Source organism: Xyrauchen texanus, chromosome 47 (genome assembly GCF_025860055.1).
Source record: "Xyrauchen texanus isolate HMW12.3.18 chromosome 47, RBS_HiC_50CHRs, whole genome shotgun sequence".
NCBI lineage: Eukaryota > Metazoa > Chordata > Actinopteri > Cypriniformes > Catostomidae > Xyrauchen > Xyrauchen texanus.
In genome coordinates, this window is record NC_068322.1 from 21508076 (window position 1) to 21526018 (window position 17943).

A 17943-nucleotide genomic window follows, 5' to 3' on the forward strand; every position below is an offset into this window, starting at 1 on the left:
TTTTTTAATAAAGAAAAACACTGTGTATATTCTCTTGGTACCTCGTGTCACTATTACAACATCATGTTTTCCATTTTTAAGATAATTTTGATAAAATCCTGCTTAAAACTTCTCAAACACACATTACTCCTGTTGGATGTCATTGGAAAATAAGCTCAACAGTTGCTAAGACAGGATTGGTCAGAAATGCTTTTAAAGCATGGCTTAGCAAAGGGTCAATACTATAAAAGCATACATGCTAACAAGCTGTTATTTAGTGACATTTTACATTATTTTTCTCACCTCAGCTTCATCACTGCACACATCTGGCAGCACCTCCACTTGCTTTGCATAGTCACGTGACCCTTCCAGTGATGTCATCTTCTTATACTTCCTCATTGTTAAACTGTCCACCACCCAGAACATTATAGACTGAAAGAGACACATTTATACAAACATTTATTTAAAAAAAGTAAATCAATAATATAAGAAGTTGATGCATTACAGATAAATGTTAGGATGGATGGACAAATTGACATATAGATGGATAAGTAGATTGATAATTGAATGGTAAGATAAATGGATGGATGGATGGATGGATGGATGGCTAAATTGACAGATGGATGGATAAGTTGATGGTTGGATGGATGGATGGATGAGTAATTTGACAGATGACTGGATAAGTGGATGGTAACATTAATGGATGGATAATTTGACCAATGAATGAATAGGTTGATGGATAAGTGGATGGTTGGATAAATAGATGGATGACAAGTGGATAGATAGATAGATAGATAGATAGATAGATAGATAGATAGATAGATAGATAGATAGATAGATAGATAGATAGATAGATAGATAGATAGAGTATGACCCAGAGATAGATAGATAGATAGATAGATAGATAGATAGATAGATAGAGTATGACCCAGAGATAGATAGATAGATAGATAGAGTATGACCCATAGCTAGATAGATAGATAGATAGATAGATAGATAGATAGATAGATAGATAGATAGATAGAGTATGACCCATAGATAGATAGATAGAGTATGACCCAGAGATAGATAGATAGATAGATAGATAGATAGATAGATAGATAGATAGATAGATAGATAGATAGATAGATAGATAGATAGATAATGACCCATAGCTAGCTAGATAGATAGATAGCGTATGACCCAGAGATAGATAGATAGATAGATAGATAGATAGATAGATAGATAGATAGATAGATAGATAGATAGATAGATAGATAGAGTATGACCCAGAGATAGATAGATAGATAGATAGATAGATAGATAGATAGATAGAGTATGACCCATAGATAGATAGATAGATAGATAGAGTATGACCCATAGCTAGATAGATAGATAGATAGATAGATAGATAGATAGATAGATAGATAGATAGATAGATAGATAGATAGAGTATGACCCATAGCTAGATAGATAGATAGATAAATAGATAGATAGATAAGAGTATGACCGATAGATAGATAGATAGATAGATAGATAGATAGATAGATAGATAGATAGATAGATAGATAGAGTATGACCCAGAGATAGATAGATAGATAGATAGATAGATAGATAGATAGATAGATAGATAGATAGATAGATAGAGTATGACCCATAGATAGATAGATAGATAGATAGATAGATAGATAGAGTATGACCCAGAGATAGATAGATAGATAGATAGATAGATAGATAGAGTATGACCCATAGATAGATAGATAGATAATGACCCATAGCTAGATAGATAGATAGATAGATAGATAGATAGATAGATAGATAGATAAGAGTATGACCCATAGATAGATGGATAGATACAGTATGACCCATAGATAGATAGATAGATAGATAGATAGATAGATAGATAGAGTATGACCCAAAGATAGATAGATAGATAGATAGATAGATAGATAGATAGATAGATAGAGTATGTGTAACGTTTAGCAGGAGGAGGCAGACGAGGAGTGAGGATCTAAATGCGGGTTTTATTAAGCAAAGGTGAAAACAAGACAGACAGGATCAAAGCAAACATCCACGATGGGCAAACTGAAACAAAAACATGAAAACATCGGGGGTACACGAACTGGGTGAACAAGGCAAGACAGGCAAGACATCTACATCCAAACATCGGCAAAACAACGATCGACACGGTAATGGAGGAACAGCGGGGTTTAAATACACAGACATGATGATGACAAAATGACAATCAGGTGAGCACAATGACACGGGGCTGGCAGTGATGAGGGCCGGGAATCATGGGAATTGGAGTCTGTTACGACGACACAAGAAACACGGGGCAGACAACCAGGGATCGTAACATAACCCCCCCTCTGAGGAGCGGATTCCAGACGCTCCTAAAAGAGAACAAAAAATACTCAAAAAACAAAACAAAATCGTCCAAGGCATGAGGGGGGACAGGCAGAACAAGGAGTGCACAAGGGGCAACCAGACAGTCCAAGGGGGCACAAGGGGCAGACAGGCAGTCCACGGGGGCACAAGGGGCAGACAGGCAGTCCAAGGAGGCACAGAGGGCAGGCAGGCAGTCCACGGAGGCACAAGGGGCAGACAGGCAGTCCACGGGGGCACAGAGGGCAAACAGGCAGTCCACGGGGAGCACAAGATGGGGACTGGGTCAGGTGGCCTGGGAGCTGGCCACAGGGCAAGGACAGGTTCAGGAGGCCTGGGAGGCGGCCACAGGACAGGGACAGGTTCAGGAGGCCTGGGAGCTGGCCACAGGGCAAGGACAGGTTCGGGAGGCCTGAGAGGCGGCCACAGGACAGGGACAGGTTCAGGTGGCCTGGGAGCTGGCCACAGGGCAAGGACAGGGTCTGGAGGCCTGGGAGTCGGACACAGGACCACAGCCATGGGGAACTCCGAGGGCGGAGCCGTGGTAGGCAGAGCCATGGAAGTTTCTGGTGGCGGAGTCATGGGTGGCTCAGGAGGCGGAACCATAGAGGGTTCGGGAGACGGAGCCGTGGTAGGCTCAGGAGGCGGAGCCATGGTCGGCGGAGCTGTGGAAGGCTCAGGAGGCGGAGCCGAGGGAGGCGGAGCCATGGAAGGCTCTGGAGGCAGAGCCGAGGGAGGCTCAGGAGGTGGAGCCGGGGGAGGCTCAGGAGGTGGAGCCGGGGGAGGCTCAGGAGACGGAACTGAGGGAGGCTCAGGAGGCTGACATCGTAGAAGGCTCAGGAGGCGGAGCTGAGGGAGGCTCAGGAGGCAGAGCCGTGGAAGGCGGAGCCGAGGGAGGCTCTGGAGGCAACATCGTAGAAGGCTCAGGAGGCGGAGCTGAGGGAGGCACGGGAGGCGGAGCCCTGGGATGCTCGGGAGGCGGAGCCTTGGGACGGTCAAGGCTACTGGCACTGGCTCTGGGACAGTCGAGGCTACAGGCGCTGGCTCCCTGACATTCGAGGCTACAGGCGCTGGCTCCCTGACGTTCGAGGCTACAGGCGCTGGCTCCCTGACATTCGAGGCTACAGGCGCTGGCTCACTGACATTCGAGGCTACAGGCGCTGGCTCACTGACGGTCGGGGCTGCAGGCACTGGCTTGTTGGCCATGGTATGCGTGAGCTCTGGTTTGCTGCACATAGAAGGCAGAGCCATGGGAGGTTCTGGGGACGGAGCCGTGGAAGGCGGAGGCTGGAGAGCAGAAGCCTTTTCTCTTCTCCTCCTCCTGCGGGCGGACGTGGCTGGCGTGGGCTCTGGCTCGCTGACCGTGGCTGGCGTGGGCTCTGGCTCGCTGGCCGTGGCTGGCGTGAACTGGGGAGCGGAAGCTTTTCCTCTCCTCCTCCTCCTCCGGGCGGACAAAGCTGGCAGCGCTGGCTCGTTGACCAAGGCAGGTGTGGGGGTTGGCTCGCTGGCAGGTGGGGCAGGCGTGAAGGGACGAGCCATGGACGAATGGGGGGTCACCACTGTGGGAGGAGAGGCAGGGTCCTCCTCAACGACACCCACAGTGAACGGCGAGCTGCAGGCCAGCAGAGTCTCCTCCATAAATTCGAGGAGCGTCCAGCCGCGCGTCGCTGGTGGCAACTGCTCCTTGAGCGAACTGTTCAGGTTGGCCCTGCAAAAACCACCAGGGAGGAGTCCGGGAAGTCCGTGACACTCGCCAGCTCTAGGAAATCGTGGATGTGGTCCTCCACAGGACGGTCCTCTTGCATTAGGCTGAGCAGACGACAGTTAGCTTGTAACACCGCTAGATCCATTTGCAGTCGATCGTTCTGTAACGTTTAGCAGGAGGAGGCAGACGAGGAGTGAGGATCTAAATGCGGGTTTTATTAAGCAAAGGTGAAAACAAGACAGACAGGATCAAAGGAAACATCCACGATGGGCAAACTGAAACAAAAACATGAAAACATCAGGGGTACACGAACTGGGTGAACAAGGCAAGACATCTACATCCAAACATCGGCAAAACAATGATCGACACGGGAATGGAGGAACAGCGGGGTTTAAATGCACAGACATGATGATAACAAAACGACAATCAGGTGAGCACAATGACACGGGGCTGGCAGTGATGAGGGCTGGGAATCATGGGAATTGGAGTCCGTGACGACGACATGAGAAACACAGGGCAGACAACCAGAGATCGTAACAGTATGACCCATAGATAGATACATAGACAGACAGACAGACAGACAGACAGACAGATAGCATAGATAGATAGATACATAGATAGATAGATAGATAGATAGATAGATAGATAGATAGATAGATAGATAGATAGATAGATAGATAGATAGATAGATAGATAGCATGTATAATTAAAAATGACTCACATTGACTATGAAAGGCACAATCAGCATGACAATGGTTAACTCCAGCTGTGGGTTTGGGATGTAGTCCAACACTACAGCCTCCAGCTACAAAACAGACACACAAAAACATACACAGTTGTCAGCCCTGAAATACAGCCATATCAATCTCATAATTCATAATAATAAAACCTGCAACCTGCCTCTTCTGTGTTTCTCATTACAATACTCTATTGCTGATGATAAAAGACACATTTTAAAACAGCCAATTGTAAGGGAGTGTGTTTTAAAGAAAAGAGAACAAATTTTACCATATTCTAGATACCATATACCACATCTACTCATTATTCCAACACTGATCAAAGTGTATCATTGTCTCTCTAGTCTCTGTCCTCTTTCAATTCTTGCATACTTTGAGGAAGTTCTTTAGTCCAAACCATTAATAATTTTTTCATAAACATTGATCCATAAACAGAGAAAGGGGAGCAAAAGCACAGACAGCAGATCCTTTGATTATTAACTTTTGTTTCCATACAAACAAGTATGTCAAACATGAAAACATACATGGCCAGTGTAGCTTAAATGATCTATTTCTACCTGGTCCATCCCTTAATATAAAAAAAAACAAAAAAAAAACAAACATTTAAATTAGATGTTACGGGGGAAGAAAGATGGCGTCGTAGAGTGGACACGTCTTTTTGGCGAGCTCTCGGGACATTAGTTCAAATATTCGATTAATTTATATTTTCACTCAGCAGAATCATTCTACGAGCTTAAATGGTTATTGTGCCATGTCTTTAGATCAATATTTCTCAAAAGGATCTGACAGAATGCCGAAAGCTAAGAAGATTGTGCCGAAAAGTTCTACTATCAGCGGCGACGAGCAGGGTGCTAATATGAACGACGCAAGCATGAGTCGTGAGGAGGAAAGTTCCAACATTAACTTTCCTCAAGCTCTGAATAAGTTAACTGAAAACATTACGAAGGTAATAGATGAGAAAGTGAATGCTGTCCTAGCCACGATAAATGATCAAACCGTTCAGTTCCAAGCCTTGGTGGAGAGAGTGGGCCAGGCGGAGGAACGAATAGCTGGTGTGGAAAATTCAAGGAATCTCTACAGGTCACCATGGCTGATCTTCATAAAAAGTGATTGAAATGTCAGCGCACATCGACGATCTGGAGAATCGCGGGCGCAGGTGTAATTTGCGTCTTGTCGGTCTTCAAGAGGGCGCGGAAGGAAGTGATCCGGTGCACTTCTTTGAAAGGTGGTTGCCCGATTACTTAAAGATTACAACGAAGGCTGGACGGATCAAGCTTGATCGTGCTCATCGCTCTTTAGCGCCATTACCAGGTCCTAAGCAGAGACCCAGACCTGTCATCATAAAGTTTCATAACTTTACGGACAAACAGCGAGTGTTGGACGCAGCTCGTCGTGTTGGCACAGATCCCGAAAGGAGCACTGACGCAGGACCGAGGATTTCATTCTTCAATGATTACTCTGCGATGGTGATAAAGAAACGCAAGGCTTTCGACGATATCAAACGGCGACTGCAGAAGATGAAGATTGAGTATGCCCTGCTGTATCCTGCAACTCTGAGGCTGACCATCAACGGGACAGTGAAGCGCTTTGCCTCTTCACATGACGCCACTGCGTTCGTTGACAGCTTGGGCTAGGTTGGCGAGCTTTCGCGGACAGTTATGTGGTATTTCAACAAAATAACATGCTGAGTGAAAATGTATCTTGTTGCTGAGAGCGTGGTGAGGTTTGTGTTTACCCTATGTTCAGAGATGTGAGTGGTGTTTGGGGGGGTAGGCACTTGCCTGCAGAAGAAAAGAGTAACAACAGTTCTTCCTGCATGTTTGGCAGGTTTGTTCCCTTGAATAGTTTTCTGTGTTCCGTTTTGATTTTATTTCATTTTTGTTTGAAGCTCAGATTCCCTAAGGGTTTCATTACAGGAATATACTCTAAAATTATCTGTATTATGTTTGCACTGATTGCCTGTACAATATTGAATGTCTAGAGTGTTTAGGATTTGCACTTGGAATATTCGAGGTATCCATAATCCTATAAAGCAGAGAAAGATACATGCTTTTTTGAAAAAAGGAAATATCGAAATAGCTCTTTTACAAGAGACTCATCTGAGTGATGCAGAGCATCTAAAATTACAACAGGGTGGTTTTGGGCAGGTATACTTTTCTTCTTTTACATCTAGAAGTAGAGGTGTTGCCATTCTCATTAAACATAATTTACCGTTCAAAATGGTAAACTGTATTAAAGATAGGGGCGGTCGTTATGTTATTGTTGTAGGCTTGTTGCATGGTAAAACTATTCTCATACTAAACATGTACTATCCTCCAGCTCATTCATCTGACTTTATTACTAAAGTGTTTCTAGACTTAAGTGCCAGGTCAGCAGATTTAACAATTGTGGGTGGAGATTTTAATTGTGTAATGAATCCTCTTGTAGACAGACAGCCACATAGTTCTGCGTCTCTAACTGCTCAGGCGAGATCCCTGCAGAATATTTGTAAAGATCTTGGTTTTGTAGATGTCTGGAGAACTCTTCACCCTGCTGATAAGGAATATACATTTTTTCTACCTCCTATAAGTGTCAGTCCAGGTTAGACTACTTCTTTATGCCAAAAACAGATCTGCACTTAGTACTATCTTGTAATATTGAAAGCATTTTACTGTCAGATCATGCCAGTGTCACTATGGAGCTTCGATTTAGGAATACAGCAGACTGTTCTATACAGTGGAGGCTTAATATTGCAACAATTAGAGACAGCGCATTTTCAGTTTACTTCTCTTCTGAATTTAAATCCTTTCTATCTATTAATTCTCTATCCACAGATAATCCATCTTTATTGTGGGAAACTTGTAAAGCTTATGCAAGGGGGCAAATTATTTCATACACTTCCTCTAGAAAGCGTCAAAGAATGATGAATCACAGGGCTTTGGAGGCTCAGTTATTGGTTAAGGAAAAAATGTATAACAGATCTCCATCAGCAGATTTATTGAAAGAGTTACAGGCAGTTAGAGCATCTTTAGACTGTCTCCTTACCGTGGAAGCAGAGAAGAAAATAAGATACTCAAAACAAAGATTTTATGAGCATGGAGACAAACCTGGGAGATTTCTAGCATATATTGCAAAACAACGTGCTGCATCTCAGTTTATCGCTACTATTGTTGTCTCAGAGGATAATATTTTCCATGATAATAAGAACATTAATAACTCGTTTAAAGATTTTTATATTAATCTATATTCTTCTGAGAAAACAGATGACCATTTCAGGCAAATGGTTGACTTTTTTTCTGAGATTAATCTTCCAACAATTTCAGCTACACAAAAAGACTCCCTCAATGGACCTATTAGTAGACAGGAGGTTATTAATGCTATTAATGTTCTAAAGAATGGTAAATCACCTGGACCAGATGGGTTTTGTGGAGAGTTCTTTAAGGAGTTTCAAGAGCTGCTTGTAGACCCGTTGCTTAAGATGTTTAATTATTCGTTTGTGGTTAAAGAATTACCAAAGACCCTTAGAGAAGCTAATATCACGCTTATATTAAAGAAAGGTAAAAGTCCTGATGTATGTTCTTCTTATAGGCCAATAGCATTACTGAATGTGGACCGGAAGTTGCTTTCTAAAATCTTAGCAATGCGCCTCGAAAAAATTCTTCCTACAATAATTGGGATCGATCAAACAGGATTTATACAGGGTAGGAATTCATCTGATAATATAAGACGCCTTTTAAACATTATCTATGCCTTTAAAGGGAAATCCATAGATGGGCTAGTGCTTTCTTTGGATGCAGAAAAGGCATTTGACTGTATTGAGTGGTCCTACCTTTTCTTTGTTTTGGAAAAATTTGGCCTAGGTAAACATTTTGTGCAATGGATTAGAGTGTTGTACACGGACCCACGCTCTGCTGTATTGACAAATGGCTTTAGATCTGATTATTTTCCTATAAATAGAGGCACCATGCAGGGTTGCCCCGTCACCACTTTTGTTTGCGATGGCCATAGAGCCTCTAGCTGAAGCAATCAGATCGGCAACATCTATTTCGGGTTTGCAGATAGGGCATAAACATCACAAGATTGCGCTTTATGCTGATGATGTATTGCTTTTTTTATCTGAGGCCGAGAAGTCAGTTCCTGCTCTGATCGAGTTGATCAACAAGTATAGTACCTTTTCTGGTTATAAAATTAATTTAGCTAAATCCGAAGCTATGCCTTTAGGTACTCTCATTTCCATACCTAATATTACACCCTGTTTTCCTTTTAAGTGGTCGCCTCTAGGTTTTATTTATTTAGGTATTTTTATCTCTTCGTCCTTGAAGCAGATGTACGAATCTAATTTTGTTCCTTTATTTGAGAAAATACGGCTAGACTTAGAACGCTGGAATTCCTTGCCAGTATCTTGGCTAGGTCGGATAGCACTTGTAAAGATGATTGTTCTACCAAAACTATTATACCCTATTCGAATGGTTCCTATACTATTCTCAAATAGGTCATTAAAGGGCCTGAATGTCTGGCTAACTTCCTTTATATGGAGTAAACGTAAGCCTAGATTAAAAATGTCAGTACTCTATCTGCCAAGTTCTATGGGGGGGTTGGATTTTCCAAATATTAAGAGGTATCAGTTAAGTTCCCATCTGAAATACATTGCAGAGTGGGTCAGGAATGATTTTTCCTCTACTTGGTTGGATATCGAATCTTCCTTTTCAAAATTTCCTTTAAGAGCTCTTCTTTTTGTTAAAAGTTTTCAAAAAATAAAAGAGATATACGATAACCCAATTATAGTAAATACTCTGAAAGCATGGAGATCAGCATGTAGACTTGAAGGTAGATCTAAATTGACTTCTTTCTTTACCCCAATACTAAACAATCCTGATTTCACCCCAGGAATTTTGGATGATGGTTTTAAACGATGGTGTTGTTTGGGACTTGGTAAGCTTGGGGATATTTTTTCTGACAATAAATTAATGTCATTTGAGGAGTTAACTCAGAAGTATCAATTGTCCAAATTAGATTTTTTTCGTTTCCTCCAATTGAGACATTATATTACTAACAACACAACACTTGTTAGAAATTGTGAAATTTCCTCTATTGAAAGATTATTATTTTTGTCATCAGGGAAAATGTCTCTGGGCAGGATTTATGGTTTAGTGTGCTCAATCTCTTCTGCTGATACACAGAGTATTAAAACTAAATGGGAAGAAGAGTTAGCTACTGACATCGACGATGAAACATGGGAAGCCATTTGGTCTAATGCTAAAAAAATATCTGTTTGTACACGAATAAGAGAAATACAATTCAAAATCATTCATAGACTTCATATTTCCCCTAACCGCAGGCATTTTTTCAACCCCTCTTTATCGCCTATGTGTTTAAAATGCAAACTTGAAATAGGTACTTTAACACATTGTCTGTGGTCATGTAATAGACTGCAAAGGTATTGGTCTCTGGTGCTATGGGAGATGGAAAAGATCTTTAATATTCAGTTAGATTTTGACCCAGTCTCACTGGTGTTGGGTATACTAATAGATGCATTACTTTGGCTGCTAATAAGAAATTGTATAATATTCTATCCTTTGCTGCCAGGAAAAATATTTTACTTAATTGGATCAGTGATAAATCTCCATCCCTTAAAGGATGGCACAAGATCATTTTTGAGTTGATTCCCCTGGAGCGCCTTACCTATGTTTTACATGGGAAAACAGGCCAGTTTTACAAAGTCTGGTCCCCATATCTGGACGCTTTGGAACCTGGTCTTCACCCTATTATATTTCAAGGAACATTGTAACTGTGTAATTATCTGGTCATTTAACCTTATCTTTGTCATCCTCTTCATCTTTTGGAAAATGTGCCATATTATGGTATGGTCCTGTTTTATATAAAAATCTGAGCTTTTTTTAATTTTTAATTTTTTATTTTTTTATTATTTTTTTTATTATGGGGGGTGGGGGAGTTGATGTCTTGTCATATTTGTATGTTAAGAAAATTCAAAAAACATAAAAAAAAATATATATAAAATTAGATGTTACCATATGAGGTACATCTTTTTCAGACTGATTTCACTTTTGAATTCGGCAGCAGTAGGTCAAAAGTTCTGTTTCTAAAATTGTTCTGTGTTTACTGAAATCACTGGCCCCATTGGCCAAAGCTGGATGTGTTGTTATTGGAAAAAGTCCACAAGGTGGCATAAAAAGCGAGTTTTAACCTATTTTAAGTAGTCAATAATGTAAGACAGGCAACCCCTAACAGTAAAAGTGTAATTTTAGAGCAAAAATGCAACATCTGAATAGTGCTCACCATTGTTGACATGAATGTGATTACACTCATTAGTTTCCAAAGGATCTAAATGCATTTCTCAGAGGTTTCTTGAGCTGCGCAATATCAGAAGCACCAAAGGGAAAGGCAAAAGGCATTTTAGGCAAAAATGTCTGAAATTCGGCAGAATGGTGTCAATTTCAAGGCACATAATCATTCAGAAGTAGCATGTAGATTTTCTGTGCGATCACGTTATCATTTTAGGTTACCTGACAAAACATTTTACATTGTGTGCACACATGGAAACTGATTTCAATTTGTCCAGATTTTAACTGTTCAAAACCAACAAACATATCTAACAGCTAACAAAGATGATACACCCATAACTCAGTGTACATTCCAACTGATTCTACTTCTGCCCGCTCGAGGCTGGTATTACTAAATATGGGGAAAGTGATGCCAATAGGGTGAGTATGTTTACTGGGTCAGCCCTCAACAAAAACAGACATTTTATTGGGTGTGTGTATGTGTTTATCTTACATTGGTCCACCCAGGTATGAGCAGAACCGCAGTCACCACACTTTTCTCCACAGCAACGATGAGTAAATACACTGAACACTGTGCCAACCACGCCACCACACAAGGAGGGTCACCTTAAAGAAGACACGTTCAAAAATGAAAAAGAGCTGTTAGCTTGTTGCCAAGACATTGCCAAGTGGTTGCTGAGTTGTTTTGATTGGTTGTTGGCACATTGCTATGTGGTTCCTGGTGGTTGCTAGATGCTGACTGGCCCAAGTCAAATGAGCCACAGTTTCTATGACATTTTTATCCCTAGATATGGCAGGCTACCTCCTACAAAGTAATTCTAAAAGCCCTGACATAGTCCATACAAAATTATAGAGCAAAGTGTTGTGATGACAGTTAGAAGAAAAAATGCCCAAAACTAACTTAACTAACTAACTTATTACTGCTATTGGTCGATGTCATCACCCTTACAAAAAATCTAAACTTGGCAGAAATTTGCAGCTTGTTATTTTCAGATGCAAATTAGCTTGTAATTTGCCACAAATGTTTGCCAGAAATGTGCAGCTCTTCACCGGTAGTGGTGAACCTCTGGCAAACCTTTGGTAACAATGGACAATTTGATGCAAGTTTGCCGTGAATCTACTTTGCATGTGAAAATGATCTGTGGCGAATTTGTTGCAAGTTTGCAGGGAATTTGCAGTGAATTCTCAATCTTTGTAAGGGAGGTCAACATGGACACACCAGCATGAATAGTTATCAGCGAGCTGGTGCAAACTTACCTACATTTGTACAATTGTTCGTGTAGACCAAGAACATGTTATGCAATTTTTGTTAAATTAGTCTACAAAAGGAATAAAATCTACTCTAAAAATAGAGCTTATTCACTCTGTTGTTTGATATGCTGCTTCACTCATGTGCCATCAGCAGCCGAATGTTTTCACACATCTGCCCAAAGACGCCGATAATTTTTTTGTCTGTATTCTACCCATTAACACTCTTTTATACACCCATCTTTGCAGTAGTATCAGTGTCATCATAAAACAGGTAACTGGCACATTTTATGGTTGAGTGCTAGCACATTAGTGCCATGAATGCAGAATGTAAACATGACAAATTACGCATTATCAACTGCATATTACTTCAAATTATAATCGAGTGGTGTAAACTTCTTTTATTGATCTCATGTATATTCTACTAATTTATAACGGCATGAAGTCATTGAAAATACATTTTAATGTCATATACTGCAAGTTGATGTTTTACATGTTGTCTTGTGCATTTAATATTTAAATGCTACTCTACATGGGGCTTGAAGAAAGGTCAGGTGCCATGTCGCTTATTTTTTTACATTACAACCTGCACAATGCTGCTTTTGTAATTTTTTTAACCCCATATCATACAATAAGCATTAACAACTACTTTTTGAGGCATTCTAACAGCATACCACACAGGAAAGACCCTAGCAAACATGCTATCAAGGTGAGCACTGAAGCTAGTCCATCAGTATATCAGTGCTCTCGGATGCTGTGGCAGAGATCATGGTAAACATCTCTAAAATCATAGATAAAAAACTGCCTGATATCACAGTTGTTACAAATGCAGTGCGTCGAATTGGAAGGCCATGAAAAGTGGATCGCGGAGGCAGTGTCTAGGATCTCTGTGGTGGAGGATGCAGTTAGTCCAGTCGAGAGCATGCCTGAGAGCCTTCGAGAAACAGATTCTCGTGATGGGTGAACACACTGATGATATAGAAAATAGGGGAAGGAGAAAGAACATTCAAATTGCTGGATTACCAGAATATGCTGAGGGCGATAATCCAACGTGGTTCTTTGAGTCTTGGCTGCCAGAAACCTTGCACATCAAAACAAGATGGGTTGGATAAAGTTGGAGAAAGCAGACCTTTCATTTGCCCCCAAGCCTCCTTCTACCCAGAGGCTGTGATCTATCCTGGTGAGGTTTCGTAATTATCAGGACAAACAGCATGTCCTGAACGCTGTGAGGGAGATGGGGGCGAATAGTTCAACAATAAAGTTCGGGAAGTGTTGCAGTGAGATTCTTTTAGAATACCTTCGCAAGCGCAAGGTGTTTGACGAAGTGAAGAAACGTCTGAAGTCCATTGGTGCCATGTACAGACAAATTTACCCGGCCCTGCTCAAGTTCACTTACAGTGGCTCTACAAAGTTGTTCCATGACCAAGCTGCCATTGAGGACTTGATCGAGTCGCTGGAGGTGACCCCTATGGATAACGCACAAATGTTTGGCTTAAGCTCTGGGATTTTCTAGTTTAAACTTCTAGATGTCATTAAGGACAGAAGAGGGCACTCTCTATTCATGAAAGGGATGATGTACGGGGAAGAAACTGCTTTCATGAATGCATATTGGCCTCCTGGTCATCTGAGCTATTTTTGCTAACCGGGTATCAAATTGGGAATTTGGAGGTTTCATCCTTTTATTCTGGTGGATCATAACTTTGTATGCTACTTTAAGGAGGAATTGAAATCCTTTGTTTCTATTAATTCTGCCTCTATGGAAGACCCGTCATTGTTGTGGGAAACATCTAAAGATTTTTCCAGAGGTCTCATCATATCATATATGGTTAGCAAGATGCATAGGCAGGCTGAACAAAGAGAGATTTTGGAATCTAAACTTAAGTTAGTGGAGAAAGAATACATGAGATAGCCACCCTCATTGGAGCTTAAAGAGATTTCTGCACTCCGAACTGCTTTGGAATCCCATTTAACAAGGCTGAGGGGAAAATTAGATATGCAAAACAAAAACTACATGAGCATGGCGATAAAGCCAGGAAATACTTAGTATATCTAACAAAGAAAAAATCTGATTTTCAAAATGTTTCCAAAATTACAAATAGATGTGATAAGATATTCTTTGATATGATAGCCATTAATAATATATTTAGGAAATCTATAAGTCTGAGTCATAAGTGTAGGCTTAGGAGTTGATGGAGTCAGAGATTCTCTCTCAACAAACCCATATCTAGGGAGGAGGTGTTGGATGATATTAAGGGGTTGCAGTCCAATAAAGCACCAGGACTGGATGGGTTCAGTAGTGAGATCTAAAAAGAGTTCTGGAACCTCTTAGTTGACCCTTTGCTGGACATGTTTAATGATTATTTTAGCAAGGGTCATTTACCCCAATCATTGATGGAGGCAAATCTATCCTTAATCTTAAAATAAGTTAAACAACCTGAGGACTGCTCCTCTTATAGGCCAATTTCCATATTAAACGTAGATTTGAAGCTCCTCTCCAAGATATTAGCTACATGAAAGGAAAACTTACTTTCTTCCCTTATTAATGAGCATCAAACATGTTTTATTGTAGTTCATAACTCTGCTAATAATATGAGTAGACTGTTTAATGTTATTCAGTTGTTTCACCAGCAGTCTGTAGATAGTCTTGTAGTCTCTTTGGATGCGGAGAACGCGTTTGATCGCATTGAATGGCCTTACATGTTCCGCAAATTACATAAATTCGGCATGGGGGAGCATTTTATTAGTTAAGTTACTTTATCAGGAGCCTCAGTCTGATGTGCTTACAAATGTTCTCCGATCTTCCAATTTCAGTATATGCAGAGGGCTGCCCATGATCTTTTGGACAACTGGAAATACCATCTTAGCGTGCACTTGCATTTCATCTCTGAATGGGTGTATAAAAAACCCAACTACCTGTGGTTTGATATAGATAGTTCGATGAGCACATTTCCCTTGGTGAATTTGCTTTTTTTTAAGAAAATAAAAATTTGTAGTGTCAAGGCTTGGCAGACTATTAAACATTTAGAGGGTATATCTCGTGTTACTTCTCTGTTCACCCAATCAGTGATAATCTTGATTTCTACTTTGTGTGAATATTTCGATGCGCCCACCTTAATGTCTTTCAGCCAACTAATGGATTAATACAGTATCCCTAAGGAGGACTTTTTTCGTTATCTTCAGTTAAGGGATTATGTTAAAAAATATACTACCCTGCTTGCCAACCAGGATGTTTTGCGCACTGAGAGGCAATTGTTTTTACAGTTGGGCAATTCCATAAATTCATTTTATAGTGTTCTCAAAGAGTGTGGCTCTATAAACATGCAACATTTAAAAGAGGTGTGGGAATGGGATTTTAAATGTGGAGATCGCAACTGATGAGTGGGAGGATGCCTGGGAGAATGTGAGGACTCCTCACATTCTGTGTGTAATAGGGTTCAGGGTCTCCAATATAAGATTCTTCACAGAGCTCATATATCTCCCTCCCAACGATTTAAGTTCAAAGCTGATGGTTCTCCATTGTGCCTGAAGTGTAAAACGGATGTGGGTGGCCTCATTTATTGATGTCGGTATTGTAGGAAAATACAGAAGTTCTGATGGGGTGTAGGACAAGACATTAGCAGGATTTTAACACTTACTGTAGAATGTAATCCATTACACATGCCGTTAGGGATGCAGGGTGGTTTTATTATAAATAAATATAGAGGGAAACTCTAAAAATATTTAACATTCTGTGCCAGGAAATGTATTCTTCTTAACCGGATAACAGAAAAAGCCCCTTCACCATCACTCTGGCACAAGGTTGTTCTTGAGTATGTATCATTGGACTATCTTATTTGTATGCTACACAGGAAAGGCAATTTTTTCATAGAACATGGAGCCTTTTTTGTCTTATATTTGTTTAAGCATTTCTACTACTCTTGTAAGAGGGTTTGTGTAATGCAGACTTGTGCCATACTTTAAAGGAGCACTCAGTAATTATAATCCAATACACTTTTTGTCAAATTCTACAAATATCTCCTCACAGTCTGCTAGCTGTCCGCTCTGTGGGTGGGCTGAAATGAAATCTAATATTTGTACACCGCCCTGGCTCTGTAAATGTGACAAAAACAAAGTGGATCAGACCGATCCACTCAACACTCCTCCAGCCAATCAGCCACAGTGGGTGGTTCTTGCGCATGCACAGGATGGGGAGTGGGGGCAGAGCAAGAGGGAAGTTAATTAGAAGGGCGAGGGCAAATCTGGCTGATGTGAACTTTTGAAACTCCAAGGTGGACAAATGGCTAAGAAACAGACCAAGAGAAAAAGGTCAGATAAGTCGAGGGCAAGGAGCCGAGGCTTTCCAGCAGTGGAGCAAGGTAAAAGGCTTGAAGATGGATGCAGATGTTGCTCTTTTTCCTTCTCGACAGGTGGGTAACATATATTTTGCTATGTTTCACAGAACCCATTTATGCTGTTGTGTGATGTTAGATTTAGGAGCAGGAGAGTTGAGAGTGTCTGCAGCTGGTGTGCATAAAATTTATGGGGCGGAGCTTCCAAAGGAGCACTGAAGGCAGGGGTGTGTTTGTTTTGGGAATTCATATATCAACAATTTCTCAGGTATAGCTGAGTGCACCTTTAATAGTCTGCTATTTGTTCATTTCTTTTTTTCACATTGTGTGATTCTTAAGTCACTGTCTGCTTAGTCATTGTATATTTGAGCCAAGTTGCTGTTGTTGTTTTGTTTGTGGTCTTGTGTATAAAGTTGGAAATTCAATAAATATATTTATATAAAAAAAAAGCTCTTCTAAACACCTCCACCAGCGGTTTAACCGGTGTCTGAATGTCTGAACAGTTTACCATTGCTCAGCTGTTTCGGAATTCATAATTTTTGGGCTCTGAGCGAAGAACAAAGAAGAACTTTTCAGTGAGTATGCCGTGGCCTTAAGGGTACTTCTATGTCATACATGCTTGTGCAGATAGCGTCTCTCACTCAACTTTAAAGACACGCCATTGTTCTGAGATCAAAGACAGTATTCTTGAAAGTCAACATCAAATACAAAATACCCAATTCATTTCCCTAACACATGTTACAGGTCTTATTGTTCACAATTCATCAGATGAATAAAATGAAGTCCAGAATTATTTTATTTTTTTAATGAGTATCCTATTTTACTCGGTAATATGGAATGGGTTTAAAAAAGTTTTTATGATAACATCATAATTAGATCAACTCAAACTAATTTTAAATGTATTCTCAAATTCAGTAGATATGTGAAAATATTTGGTTTTGGTAATAAGAAACTTTGCATGAGGAACAACTGATGAGTGGGACCAGACATTCACCGTCATGGTCAGATGTTTCAGTTCATAGCTGTTCTTCAATTGTATTAACTACATTATATTTTTACACAGCTAAAGCATATTAACCAATCAGCATCCTAGACTGGAGCTGTCATTTACGGTCTTGCCAGATACCTCTTCTGGTTAGCTGTTGAGATTGTGTTTATCAAGAATCACAACTCAATTCAAGAAAAATGCATTTTCCACTCTCAAAATTAATAAGACAGGAAGAAATCAAAGGGTCCCAGGATTCAAAGACACTGAAAAGAGATCTTGTGAAATTGAAGAAACAGGGGTGTGTAAAGTGGGA

The 17943-nt window shown here is 40.6% G+C and overlaps 1 protein-coding gene across 1 annotated transcript in view; it reads right to left on the reverse strand.

The window, feature by feature from the left end:
• LOC127638710 (store-operated calcium entry regulator STIMATE-like) overlaps positions 1-17943 on the reverse strand; it is a 37222-nt gene that overhangs the window by 3879 nt on the left and 15400 nt on the right. The window contains exons 5-7 of the mRNA XM_052120355.1: positions 11560-11672; positions 4770-4853; positions 283-411 (exon numbers count right to left, since the gene is read on the reverse strand). Coding sequence (XP_051976315.1) covers positions 283-411; positions 4770-4853; positions 11560-11672 — 326 coding nt within the window. The remainder of the gene's footprint in view (positions 1-282; positions 412-4769; positions 4854-11559; positions 11673-17943) is intronic.